Source organism: Martes martes, assembly GCF_963455335.1.
Source record: "Martes martes genome assembly, chromosome: 9".
Classification (NCBI taxonomy): Eukaryota; Metazoa; Chordata; class Mammalia; order Carnivora; family Mustelidae; genus Martes; species Martes martes.
The window spans coordinates 53,985,847-53,999,482 of record NC_137896.1 but is presented as its reverse complement, the minus strand read 5'-3'; the positions used below and the strand labels follow the sequence as shown (position 1 = coordinate 53,999,482).

Here is a 13,636-nt window from a genome sequence, read left to right as displayed (position 1 = left end):
CCCTGCAGCCGGGTGATTCTGTATTTATTTGTCAAAGTAAGAAAATACTGCAGGAAAACAAAGTGTCTCCTCTGTAGTTCTATCCCAGGGTTGGCTTTTTCTTGGACTGCTTGAGACGGGAGTTTTCTGGTTTTAGAAATCTGTCCTGATATACAAAGAACAAAGCTTGGGCGGGCAATGGGAAATAGAGCAGGGGAATGCCACAGTTTGCCAGCAAGCAACAGTTTGCCATCTCTCAACATATACGGGGGCATTTTATTGTTAAGATAAACACATCTGAGTGCTGATTCAGATGCTTGTCATAAACGCTAGGATCTTTAATAATGAACAAATGTGCGAGTGACACGCTAGGTGCTACAGATACTGTACCCCAACATGGGTATCTAAACCATTTCATAGTATCAAGTACATCACTGAAAACTGTAGCGGAAACCAAGCCTCACAGGGGTGCCCACGGCTTAAGAAAAGGTTAACATTTCTGGAGGTATAATATCCATTTGTCATACGTTTTCTTCTTCTTCTTCTTCTTCTTTTTTTTTTTTTTTTTTGCATCTTTCTTGAGCTTCTTTTCCTTTTAAATTCCATTCCTGTATTCAAAGCAGTCATAAAGACTCAATGGCTTAGAAAAAGAAGAATTCTCGTGGCCACCGCTAAGTGACAGTCTAAAGGACAGAAGACTACATCGCCTAAAATACCTCTTCAAGTATTCTCCTGTGACTCAGAGGACAACAGTAGTACCTTATTGCACATCGATTCTCCAGAGCCCCTCTTCAAGACGGGGGACCAGCGGGGTTGGGTGCCGGGCAGCGCACGGCCCGGAGCCCAGGCAGAACCACCTTTCCCTTGCGGTGCAGGTCGCCCTGGGCGCCGGTGTTCAGCCTCTGCACCAGCAGCTTCTCGTAGAGCAGCGGGTGGTAGGCGCCAAGCGTGCACGCCGCGTCATAGTACAGCTCATGGTAGTGGCACAGCTCCGTCTGCCGGATGGACGGGATGTACTCGTACACGTGCACTTCTCCGCACAGGGACATCATGATGAGGATCCCTGCCGCGGAAAGAAAATCAGAAGCCCTTGAACAACTCGGGGCAGGAGGGAGGATGTTTCGGAGCGCGGTGGTGGGAGTGACTGTGGGATGCCCACTTGGTCTGCACTCATTTCTTGTCACTTACACATTTGCAGGGTTAGGACCGCCAGCAAGTGGCCTGTCTGCGGCTCATGGGGCGCGGGACCTCCGAAGCTGTGACAGGCGCACATTCTCGCGTCTGGCTGATTATTGTGGGCGGGGCGGAGAGAGAGGAGGAGACAAAGGCACTGAACTTAACAAGAGGACAGTCTAGTAACAAATTTGCATTCCCCAAGTTAGAGTATCCTGTGTCACGGTCCACACGCACGACCTGTCCTCATTTGCAAGAGTAGTTACCGAAGAAACGGTTGGAAAAAGACTGACTATAAAATAGTTGCTTGATTGTAACTGATTCTAAGATAGTTGTTTGAAAAGAAAGAGATGGAATTGGGGACGCAGAGTTGAAGATTCCTATTACCAAAATTATTTATCTCCCTGCAACTGTCAGTACTAAAGTCACTTTAATTTCTTTCTTTCTTTTTTAATGTTTCAAATAGAGAGCTATCAAACTTTATGCTCCCTGGGCAAATCTAGTTCTTGATCTAGAAGGGCTAAAAGGCTTTCTTTTTCCCCAGTACCACCACCATCTTTGTTAATATCCTTTAAACTTAAAAAAAAAACAATATGTGCTTATCCGTTTTATGAAAGAGCGATCCTTTCTTATGAAAAAAATGTAATCACCACAGTTAGTTCCTGTTAAATGACAACATCTATCTGCAGGGGACAATCGTATTTTTTATTAATCAATCATGAAAATCCTCACAATCGGAGAATGTCATGTATAAGGGCCACAGGGAGAGGAGAGAGAAGGGGTGAATTTTGTTGGGGTCCGGAGGAACTGCTCAAGGAGGTGAGTCTGAACCTCCCAGGCTGCCTGGCAGACGAGAGGAGGAAGAGAAGTGGGAGAAAGAGTGCTGGTCCACAGGTGACAATGGCATCCTGTTTAGAAGCTTTTAAAGGTGTGACTTGAGAGCCAGGACACAGGATTGTGGCTGAGAATAAAACCGATTCCTAACAGAGAATCAGTTCAAATTCTAAGAAGCAAAAATGTCCTCAAGAGCTCTGTCAAAACAATTAAAAACAGAGCTTCTCTATGACCCTGCAATTGCACTACTGGGTATTTACCCCAAACATACTGATGTAGTGAAAAGAAGGGCCATCTGTACCCCAATGTTTATAGCAGCAATGGCCTCGGTCGCCAAACTGTGGAAAGAACCAAGATGCCCTTCAACGGACGAATGGATAAGGAAGATGTGGTCCATATACACTATGGAGTATTATGCCTCCATCAGAAAGGATGAATACCCAACTTTTGCATCAACATGGATGGGACTGGAGGAGATTATGCTGAGTCAGATAAGTCAAAGAAAGAAAGTCAATTATCATATGGTTTCACTTACTTGTGCAGCATAAGGAATAACATGGAGGACATTGGGAAAAGAAGAGGAGAAGAGCGTTTGGGGAAATTGGAGGGGGAGACAAACCATGAGAGACTGTGGACTCTGAGAAAAAACTGAGGGTTTTGGAGGGGCGGGGGTGGGGGGTTGGGTGAGCCTGGTGGAGGGTATTATGGAGGTTACATATGGCAAGAAGCACTGGGTGTTGTGCATAAATGATTAATTCTGGAACACTGAAAAGAAATAAAATAAAATAAAATGAAAACAAAACAAAACAAACCTTCAAGTTACTGGTCTGTTTCTTTCCTTTTCCTCCCACAACCCATTTCCTCCTCCTCTTCATGGGTTGACCTACTGCTGGGTTGTGGCCCCTTCCTTGGGATGGCTGAGTGAGTGACAGTGATACAGGGGGAGCCAAGGAGCAACACCTCCCTCCTGAAGTCACCGAGAAGAATGAGTATCAGCAGCTGAACATGCAGCACAGGCGACAAAGAAGTCTCTCCCTTCTGATGAGCAATTACTGCTCTAGAAATATTTTTTTCCTTCCTCCTTATAAACTGGTCTATTGATTGACATGGTGAATGAGAAAGCCATGTGCCCAGGGAGCATTAAATTCCCCCTTTGATCCTGGTTACTTTACACCTGAAACAAACAAGAACTCCTCTGATGTGTATGTTCTCTGCCGAGGAGTGTCACAGGGCCTGTGTCTACGGAGCTGAGGCAGGCATCAGTGTTTTCTAATCAGGAGCTATGGAACAAGGTCTTGTACTGCATTGCCCTCCCCTGGGCATGGTATGGGGCCCCACCAGTTGTGCAGAAGGAACCATATCAAAGGATCCTAAACATGCCTCACATACCTAGATGCTTTCCATTAATACAATTAATAAAACCACTTTCCTGCAATGAAGATGCTTCGAGGATGTCTTGCACAAAGGCATCTCAAAAACTAGCAATGGAACTGTATCTAGAAACCACAGGGCCCTGTTAGCTGTGGTATGTTGTGGGCCAACGACACAACCTCTTCCCCAAAGTCAAATGTGTATGAGCTGTCACCTTTGCAACTCTGGTCCTTACAGTGGATGGCTTTCAAAAGTTAACCTTATACGTAAGAAATGTATTAGCCACACTATTGGCCCACCTCCTAAAGCAGCTCTCAAACTTTGGCATGAGAAAGAATGACTGGGGCAGCTTGCTAAATGTCCATTCTTGGGACCAGTCCCCATTTTCAGAGATTTGGATTCCACTGGTTTATGTTGGGGTCCAGGAAACTGGATTTTTAACCAATGTACTTAAGCTATTTGTGGTGAAGGTCCATGGTGGGGGGGGGCGGCGGAGTCTAATCTATGACAGACTGTTACTTCTGTAAAATACAGTACAATGACTTATTAGAAAAATTATTACACATTTGGATGCCATGGTATGTCAAGGTGCTACAGAAGTTGTAAATATGTTCAATTTCTATAATCATCTATTTATAGACCAATGATTAATGTTTCTGGACCAGATCATTCCACTTCCCATACTCTGAGGACATGCTGGTCTGACACACATATTCTCTGAAGAAGTCTGCTGTAAGGGATTCCCATATTGTGTCCTAAGTAGTTAGACATTCTACATGTTAGATTAAATCTAGAGCTTAGCTGGTACCCACACCCAAGGGAGAAGATCCTTGGGTAGTTTCTCTAGTCCTTGATACTGTCTTAGTCTCAAAAGTCATCTACTAAGGGGCACCTGGGTGGCTCAGCTGGTTAGCATCTCAACTCTTGATTTTGACTTAGAACATGATCTCAGGATTGTGAGAGCAAGCGCCCCGCATCAGGCTCTGTGCTAAGCATGAAACCCACTTAAGAGATTATCTCTCTCTCCCTCTCCCTCTGCTCCTCCCTGCTCATGCTCTAAAAAAAAAAAAAAAAAAAAAAAAAAAGTTTGCATTTAATTTCTTTTTTCTAGAAAGTTTCCTAGAGAAAATTTTCACTTCTGCTGCTGGTTAATTTTTACATCTTAATCATGCATTTGCTAGATATACAATATAGATTTTGTCAGAAGACTAGGCAAGAAGTTAGTTTCATTGCAAATAAATAGGTACATTTTAGCGTTCTCTTATATAAACTTTTTCCCTTGTATTTTAAAAATAACTTCTAGAACTTCAAAAATGCAGGAACTTGGCACTTGGTTCATGATAGTTTAAAATGGAGGCCAATACAGGTTAAGAAAGTGTGGGTTCTTGCCTTGAGTTATCTGCACACTTCCTCCTGATCTTTCCTTATCTGAGACAGACTTACAACAGCAGCTGTCCATCCCATCGTGCACTCATATGAACTTGTGGCTTCCAGTAACCATGAGCCTAGAGCACCCTAAAACTTAATGGCAGAATCTGTTCTACCTGTTTAAACCACAGCCAGTTGTAATGCTGATATCACAATTGGTATGGCAACCCCTTCAAAGGGAAGGGAAAAAGTAATTTACAATTTGTTGGATACATGTGAAAGGTGGACAAGATTGAGGGAACACAAACTGGAGAATACTTTTCTTATTCTGAACTTTTTTCATACAGCATGGTCAGTACATTCTGCATATGCATACTCTGCATTTCAATTTATTAAGTCCATTATTACACATCGTTTTGAGTTTAGATTCAGACTCTGTCATATAATAAATACTGAAAATCACTATTACTAAGTGTGGTCAGATCTAAACATCAGTTATCCTATGAGTAAACAGCACTTAGCAACACACAAAATCCTGAAGACGAAATTTCTTCTTGTTTTGTAAAAATGAACTACGTAGACACTGGTATTTGGAGTTCTGTAACAGCCCTGGCCCAGTTCACAGAGTGTGTGTCAGGTAACAGGGTGTGTGGGTGTAGACACCACAGGGAGGCAGGGCTAGGACAGGGCTGGGAAAGATCAAAGCCTTCATGTTTCACTGGAGACCTCTTCAGTTAAATCCAACATTTATTAAACTGGGCACAGTGTTAATCAATGGGGATTAAGAGAAAGTTTCTTTAAGGAAAGAAAGTAAATTAAAGAACTAACCTTTAAATTTGAAAAGAGGTGGTGAGCCCATGACCTACAATTCTTTGGATGACTTGAAGAGAGTGTTTTACAGAATACACTGGGAAAGAATATTTGAGTCTTACTACTAGCATTGCTTCTGAAAGTGTTGTGAGGTTGAGTCCTATTATCCACAAACGATGTAAATACCAACAACACATGGTTCTCAGATGTCCTCTGAATTACTATCAGTAGAGTACCATGTTGAGAGTTCCCAACCCACCCCCAGGTGTGATGACTCACTAGAAGGACCCACAGGACCTAATATTCAGTGATACTCAACTATAACTCATTAAAGCAAAAGGATACAAGGTGAAATCAGCCAAAGTCTAGGGGAAATTAAGGCCAAGTTTCTGCTACCAATGTGGTCACACCAGATTTGCTTAATACCCCTAGCAACACATGTAAAATGTCAATCAGGGAAGTTTTTTGTTTTGTTTTGTTTTGTTTTTTGAAGATTTTATTTATTTATCTGACACAGAGAGAGCGATCACAAGTAGGCAGAGAGGCAGGCAGAGGAAGGGGGAAGCAGGCTCCCTGCTGAGCAGAGAGCCCAATGAGGGACTCAATCCTGGGACCCTGAGATCATGACCTGAGCCAAAGGCAGAGGCTTAACACACTGAGCCTCCCAGGCTCCCCAATCAGGGAAATTTTTGCGAGACTCAGTACTCAAGGTTTTTACTGGGAACTGGTCGTGGAGGCCATCTCTGCCGGGCACATACCCAAATTCCAGTCTTCCAGAATGAAAGCAGGTATTCCGCATAAACCATACTGCTTACATAAACAGTCTGGGCACAGTGAACTACTCTTATCAGTTATGGGATTGGAAACCTTCCTAAATCAAAAATCCCAGATAACAGCCAAGGGCCAACTTTGTAAGCATGCCTTCCTAAAGATCAGCAGTCAAGCCTGCCAGGTTAAATCTTTTCTGCAAAGAGACCATATATGGATAAATTCAAAGTATCATGTTACTTCATAATCAATTCTCCATGTCAGACCAATACGGGGAATTCACATCTGGTTATGCTAAAAATGTTTTTATTCTTTTTTTCATTTCCTCTCTTAGGACTGCTCAGGGTTACCTAAAAATCAAAAAGAATACAAATAATTTAATATTATGCTATTCAGTTAAGAATTTCTAAAAAATCACTTAAACTTTAATGTTAAGTAATTTGATGGACTACCGAAAAGTAACTGCTTTCATCACTAATAAAATTTTACTGGTTTCACCCAGCATTCAAAAGAGAACTAATACCAATCCTTCTCAAATTCTTCCAAAACTTGGAGGAGATGGGAGCACTTCCAAATTCATTTTACGAGGCCAACATTACCCTGATACCCAAACCAGACAAGGATGCTGCAATGAAAGAAAACCACAGGCCCATATCCCTGATGACCATGGGTACAAACATGCTCAACAAAATATCAGCAAACCAAATTCAACAGTGCATTGAAAGGATCATACACTACAATCAAGTGGGTTTGTTACAGGGATGTAAGGATGAATTAGCATCAATAAATCAATCAATGTGAGAGACCACTTTAACAAAATGAATGGAAAAAAAAAGTCATATGATCATCATAGTAGATGTAGGAGAGCATTTGACAAAATTCAACATCCATTTATGGTAAAAGTTCTCAACAAAATGGGTATAGAGGAAATGAACCTCAACATAATGAAGGCCATATATGACTAGCCCACAGCTACATCATACCCAATGATGAAAAGCTGAAAGTTTTCCCTTTGAGATCAGGAACAAGAGAAGTATGTCCATGTTTGCCACTTTTATCCAGCATAGTATGAAGTCTTAGAGCAATTAGGCAAGAGAAAGAAATAAAAGGCATTTGGATTGGAAAGGAAGAAGTAAAACTGTCACTATTTGCAGATGACATGATACTAGATATACAAAACTCTGAAGGCTAGACCAAAACCTGTTAGAATTAATAAAAGAATTCAGTAAAGTTGCAGGATATAAAATCAATATACAAAAAATGTGTTTTGTTTCTCTACACTAATAACAAGCTATCAGAAAGAAAAATTAAGATAACAATCCTATTTACAATTACATTATAAACAATAAAATACCTAGGAATAAATTTAACTAAGAAGGTGAAAGACCTGCACACTGAAAACTGTACTGATGAAAAACTATATTGATGAAAGACACCGAAGAAGACACGAATAAATGGGAAGATAGTCCATGCTCATGGATTGGAAGAACTAATATTGTTAAATTACCCATACTACCAAAAGCAATCTATAGATTCAATGCAGTATTGGAAGTTCCATCTTATTCCATACAGAAAAATTAACTCAAAATAGATTAAAGATTTGAATGTAAAACCTGAACCCATAAAATTTCTAGAATAAAACACAGGTGTGAGCTCCTTAACACAGATCTTGGCAATGAATTTTTGGATTTGACACCAGAACAAAAAAGAAACAAGTAGGACACATCAAACTAAAAAAACTTCTTCAAAGCAAAGGAAACCTTCAACAAAATGAAAAGACAACCTACGGAATAGGAGAAAACATTTGTAAATCACATGTCTGATAAGGAATTAATATGCAAAATACATAAAGAACTCATATAACTTAATAGGAAAAAACCCAACAATCCAATTAAAAAGTGGGTAGAAAACTGAATAGACATTTTTCTAAAGAAAACATACAGATGGCCAAAAGGTACATGAAAGGATGCTCAACATCCCTCATCATCAGGGAAATGCAACTCAAAACCACAATGAGATATTATGTCCCACCTGTTAGAATGTCTAACATCAAAAAGGCAAAAAATAACAAGTTTTGGTAACGATTTGGAGAAAAAGAAACCCTTGTACACTGTTGGTAGGAATGTAAATTGGTGCAGCCCCACTACAGAAAACACTGTAGTGATTCCTCAAAAAATTAAAAATAGAATTACCTTATGATCCAGAAATTTAACTTCTCAGTATTTACCCAAAGAAAAAGAAACCACCTGGAAAAATATCAGCACCCCTGCATTCACTGCAGAATTATTTACAATAGCCAAGATGTGGCAACAGCCTAAGTGTCCTTGAAGGCATTGCTAAGTGAAGAAAGGTAGACCTAGAAGGTATAATGCTACATGAAATAAGTTAGAGAAAGACAAATATCATGTGATCTCATTTATATGTGGAATAAAAAGAGAGAAACAACAACAAGAAACAAAAAATACCCTCAAAGATACAGAGAACAGACTGGTGGATGCCAGAGGTGGTGGGCAAGGGGGGATGGCAGGAGTGGTGGTGTACAAAACAGGTGAAGGGGGCCAAAAGATACAAACTTCCAGTCATACAATAAATATGTCATGGGATGTAACATACAGCCTTGAGGCTATAGTTAATAACACTCTATTACATATTGGAAAGCTACTAAGAACATAGATCTTAAAAATTCTCATCATAAAAGAAATTTCTGCAAACCAAGCATGGTGACAGGCATTAACTAAATTTACTGTGGTGATCATTTTGCAGTAGAAACAAATATCAAATCATCAGGGTCTACACCTGAAACTAATATAATGTTGTACATCAATTAAACCTCAATTAAAAAAATTCCTGCTTTCACCATGAAGCCAGACTTTTAGATAGGCAGATTAGTATTCAGACACTTTTTAATGTATTTTTCTAAGCCAATTAGATGGGCATGTAGCCAGCTTTTTAAAATCTTTAAATATAATTCAATTAACATTCAGTTTCTTTGGCCAGTTTTTATAAATGAGTCCATACTAGGGATTCATTTAAAGAAAAAAAAAGGCTCACATTTTTCCAGGCAATTATGACTCAAGAAGCATTCATTTGCCAAATTACATGTCCTTAAGTATTGTATAATGCAATGTAATTATCAAACCAATTAAAAAGCATTTCAACTGTTCTTAATAAAATGTCACATTATATGACTCAGCATACTAGCAATATATACACTTATTTATTTGCTCCAAAACCAAAATAAAAAGCAAACCGCAACCCATGTACAGAGTATCACAAATTCTGAATGAATGAGGTTTTCCCTATAAAACTCTACTTTGCATATCTAGCTTTGGATTTGATGTGTTTTCAGATCTAGTATAGTGTAATCATTTATAGCCTTGACTTTAATTGTGATTAAACTTTTTTTAAAGATTTTATTTATTTATTTGACAGAGATCACAAGTAGGCAGAGAGGCAGACGGAGATAGAGGAAGGGAAGCAGGCTCCCTGCTGAGCAGAGAGCCTGATGGGGGCCTCGATCCCAGGACCCTGGGATCATGACCTGAGCCGAAGGCAGAGGCTTTAACCCACTGAGCCACCCAGGAGCCCCTAATTGTGATTAAATTTATCTTGCTTTCCCCTGGCAAAATATTTAAAGTAACATCCAAAATCATCCAGAATGATAGAATTTTCTCCTTAATGAATTTATCCCTTCAACACATGACACAGAGCTATGGGTAGAAACAGCACAATACAAGCGACAGGCAAAATACTGGCAGACATCAGTTCTAGTTAACATTTGGACATCAGTCATATGTAAGGTAAAGTAGGAATTTCTGAGAATGACCAACACAACACTGCAAAATGTATTTCTGAAGGAGTGGTTAGAGTGAAAGAAAACCTGAGTGTATGGAATATGCCAGCCTAATAGAAATCTAGCAGCTCTGTCAGGTTTCCACATAAATTCATCATGAAATAGGAAATCATGAGAACCATACTTAGGATTATTTAAGAGCAAAAGCAACTCTTCAAGGGAAAATTCCAAATATTTGTAATTAAAAGGTGGTTTGGAGACTTAAACTTGTTGTAATATAACAATAGTTAAAGAAGCATCTACCTTATTAGATAAAATCAAATAATACTAGGGTAATACTTAAAGGCCAAATTTTCACTGATTTATATTGTATTATTTGACAGTAATACACATTCAGGATTCACTATTCATGAGGAAATGCACCTAATCCATATAATTGTGACATATTTTACAAAATCATAAATATGAATGTTAAGTGATTGATTATTTTGTGCTAAACATCTAAGTGTGGGTGATATATTGGGAAATTAGAACCCCCCAAAACAATACAAAATGGAAAAAAAAAGTTATGACTTGCTTTTCAGCCTATTATTCTTGTGCATATTTAAATAGCCTGAAATTATAGTGTCTGCATTTATGAATTCCAGAAATATTAGTTATAATGTAACTAGTAGTGGTTGCCTTTTAAAAAGTGGCAGGATGTGTTGGTGGTTTCTGCAATAAAAATACTGTCAGTTGGTCAATTGTAGATTTAACTAGAGCATCTCCTCTGTGTGCTGCTGGTTGGGACCTGTGCTACCAGGTTTGTCTGCCTGCTGGTCCTGGCTATGAGCTATGGCTATGAGCCAGGGATGGTGAAGCCGGTACCTCCTGGCTTGACTGGATGCCGTATCGCATGTAAGTATCCTGCCATGCTTGATGACCCCCAGGGGAGTTCACTGATCTTCTCTACAAAAATACCTGTCTTTATGAGAACAAAATGGAAGCTGTGGGATTCCAAGTAAGTTATTCCTTATCTTCAATCAGGCTAAAATACAGTCAAAATGACTTCAAAATGCCAAATAACAAGATAAATGTCTAGTATCCAAGTAGGGATGAAAGAGAGAAATGTTATTCATATGTGCACAAATAGCCCCCACCCACAGTGGGCTGAGGGTAATTAGATGAAGAAGAAGTTGTTCCAAAGAAGTTTTCATGGATCATCAAAATTACCTTGATCCATGCTACTTCCTTTTAATTTAAAAAATGCATGTGCAGTCCACCAGGTGCAAGAATCCCTTTAGTGCTTCTCTAGAGAAGAGGGTGGCACATGCAGCACATTTCCAGTGTATTTACTAGTGTGCCTCTTTCTGGGAACCGTAAGGACAAAGATGGCTCCAATCAGAAAGTCGAAGACAAAGCGGTATGTCAACATTTAACCAACAACATCAAAATGTCATACATACCCTTTGCTCGGCACTAATACGCCTGGGACTCTATCTTAGGAAATGATTTAAGGGAAGAAAAGTCACATATTCACATACAGAATAAACCCCAGTATTTTTGGTACATAGATAGAAGGATGACTCATCAATATAATTATTTGAGAATATCAAATACTCTGAAACAACCCAAATACTTAATAACTAAAGAGAGGCATAAATTAGGATATTCCTATTTGATGTGTGGATATGGCCTCTGTAATATCAAAGAGAACAAGCCTATTTGTTTGATTTATGTATCGTAATGAAAGAACAGTGTTTTTTATAGTTGCGAATATGGTCTTATTTGACCGAGCGTGAAGTTTTAGATGAGAAGCATCCCAGTAACAGTGAATAGTAAACATTAGCTATTGTGCTAAGCACATGATAATTCACACATGATAATTCAAACATAAAGGCGCTATTGGGATCTTCATTTTCTCATTGAAAGAACTGAGGCTTGGAGGTTTGGAGTAACTTGCTCAAGATCACATATTTAGTTGACTGATAGAACCAAGGTTTGGTTTGGTCTCTGTAGAGCCCAGGGTCTTAACCACAGCACGAAGCAAACACATAGAGTGGTATGGGAGGAGGTGGGCATCTTTCTACATGTGAGACCATAAATCACAACTTCCCCTTCATTTGTTCATCCCTTCATTCATTCAGCAAACATTTATTGTGAACCTGTTGCGAAGTGTCCCACACTGACGGAAGCTCATTTATTACAACTTTTTTTTTTTTTTAAGATTTATTATTTATTTGAGAGAGAGAGTGCACACCAGCAGAGGGAGGTGCAGAAGGAGAGGGAGAGAGAGAAACTTAAGCAGACTCCTTGTTGAGTGTGGAGAATGGGGGGCTTGATTCCATGACCCTGAGATCATGACCCAAGCCACAATCAAGAGTCAGATGTTAACTGACTGAGCCTCCCAGGTGCCCCTCACTGCAACAGTGCAACAGTGTTAAGAAAACAGAACTCTGTGGTCCAGATTTGGAAGACTATAGACTAAAATACATTTAGATGGCCGTCCTGGAGTACTGGTGGTGGGATTATTTGCTGTTTTAAAAAAAATGTTTAAATATTTAGTTATAATGTTATTTCCCCCTCTGTATAAGGTCTACAAAGGAGACTAAAAGAAAAATCTTATAACGCAAGACAGTTAGTCTCTTCCTTAAAGTTTGTTGAAAGCTTTGGACCAATATCTATGTTGGGACAAATAATCTCTAAATCTCCTTGGATTTACATATGTTAACAATGAGATTTCTTAAGAATTCAGTTAAGTGGGGGAGGAGTCAAGATGGCGGAGAAGTAGCAGGCTGAGACGACATCGGGTAGCAGGAGATCAGCTAGATAGCTTATCTAACCATTGTGAACACCTATAAATCCAACGGGAAATCGAAGAGAAGAAGAGCAACAATCCCAGAAACAGAAAATCGATCACTTTCTGAAAGGTAGGACCTGCGGAGAAGTGAATCCAAAGCGACGGGAAGATAGACCCCGGGGGGAGGGGCCGGCACCAGGCAAGCGGCGGAGCGACGGAGCAAAAAACCGGGACTTTTAAAAGTCGGCTCCACTGGGAGACATCGCTCCAGAGGCTAAACTGGGGGGAAACCCAGGCGGGGTCAGCATAACCCCAGGACCCGCGGGGTCACAGAAGGACTGGGGGTGTCTGAGTGCCGCAGAGCTCGCAGGTATTAGAGCGGGGAAGCCGGCTATAGCGACAAAGCCGAGGAGTGAGCTCTAAGCCCGGGGTTACCTTGTGCCGGTCGCAGGCTGGGTGGGCTCGGAGCGCGGCCGCAGGCCGCGGAGACAAAAGCGACCCGGCGCTTTTCTCCAGCTCCAACAATTGACTGCTTTCCTCGAGGCGCGACCGCAAGCCAGGGAGGCGGGGCTATTGGGCGCTTTGCTCTGAGAGCGCACTGAGGAGCGGAACCCCAAGCTCTCGGCTCCTCCGGGCCGAGAGATTGGGAGGCCGCCATCTTCATTCCCGTCCTCCGGAACTCTACGGAAAGCGCTCAGGGAACAAAAGCTCCCGAAAGCGAACCCGAGCGGATTACTTAGCCCGGCCCCTGGCAAGGGCGG

General features: G+C 40.6%; 1 protein-coding gene across 1 annotated transcript in view; it reads right to left on the bottom strand.

Moving 5' to 3' along the window:
* Window positions 1–205: 205 nt before the first annotated feature.
* ST6GAL2 (ST6 beta-galactoside alpha-2,6-sialyltransferase 2) overlaps window positions 206–13,636 on the bottom strand; it is a gene marked incomplete at its 5' end in the record, with an annotated part of 40,081 nt that continues 26,650 nt past the window's right edge. Inside the window, one exon of the mRNA XM_080814416.1 lies at window positions 206–1,042. Within this exon, the coding sequence (XP_080670542.1) occupies window positions 771–1,042 (272 nt within the window). The 3' untranslated portion in view covers window positions 206–770. The remainder of the gene's footprint in view (window positions 1,043–13,636) is intronic.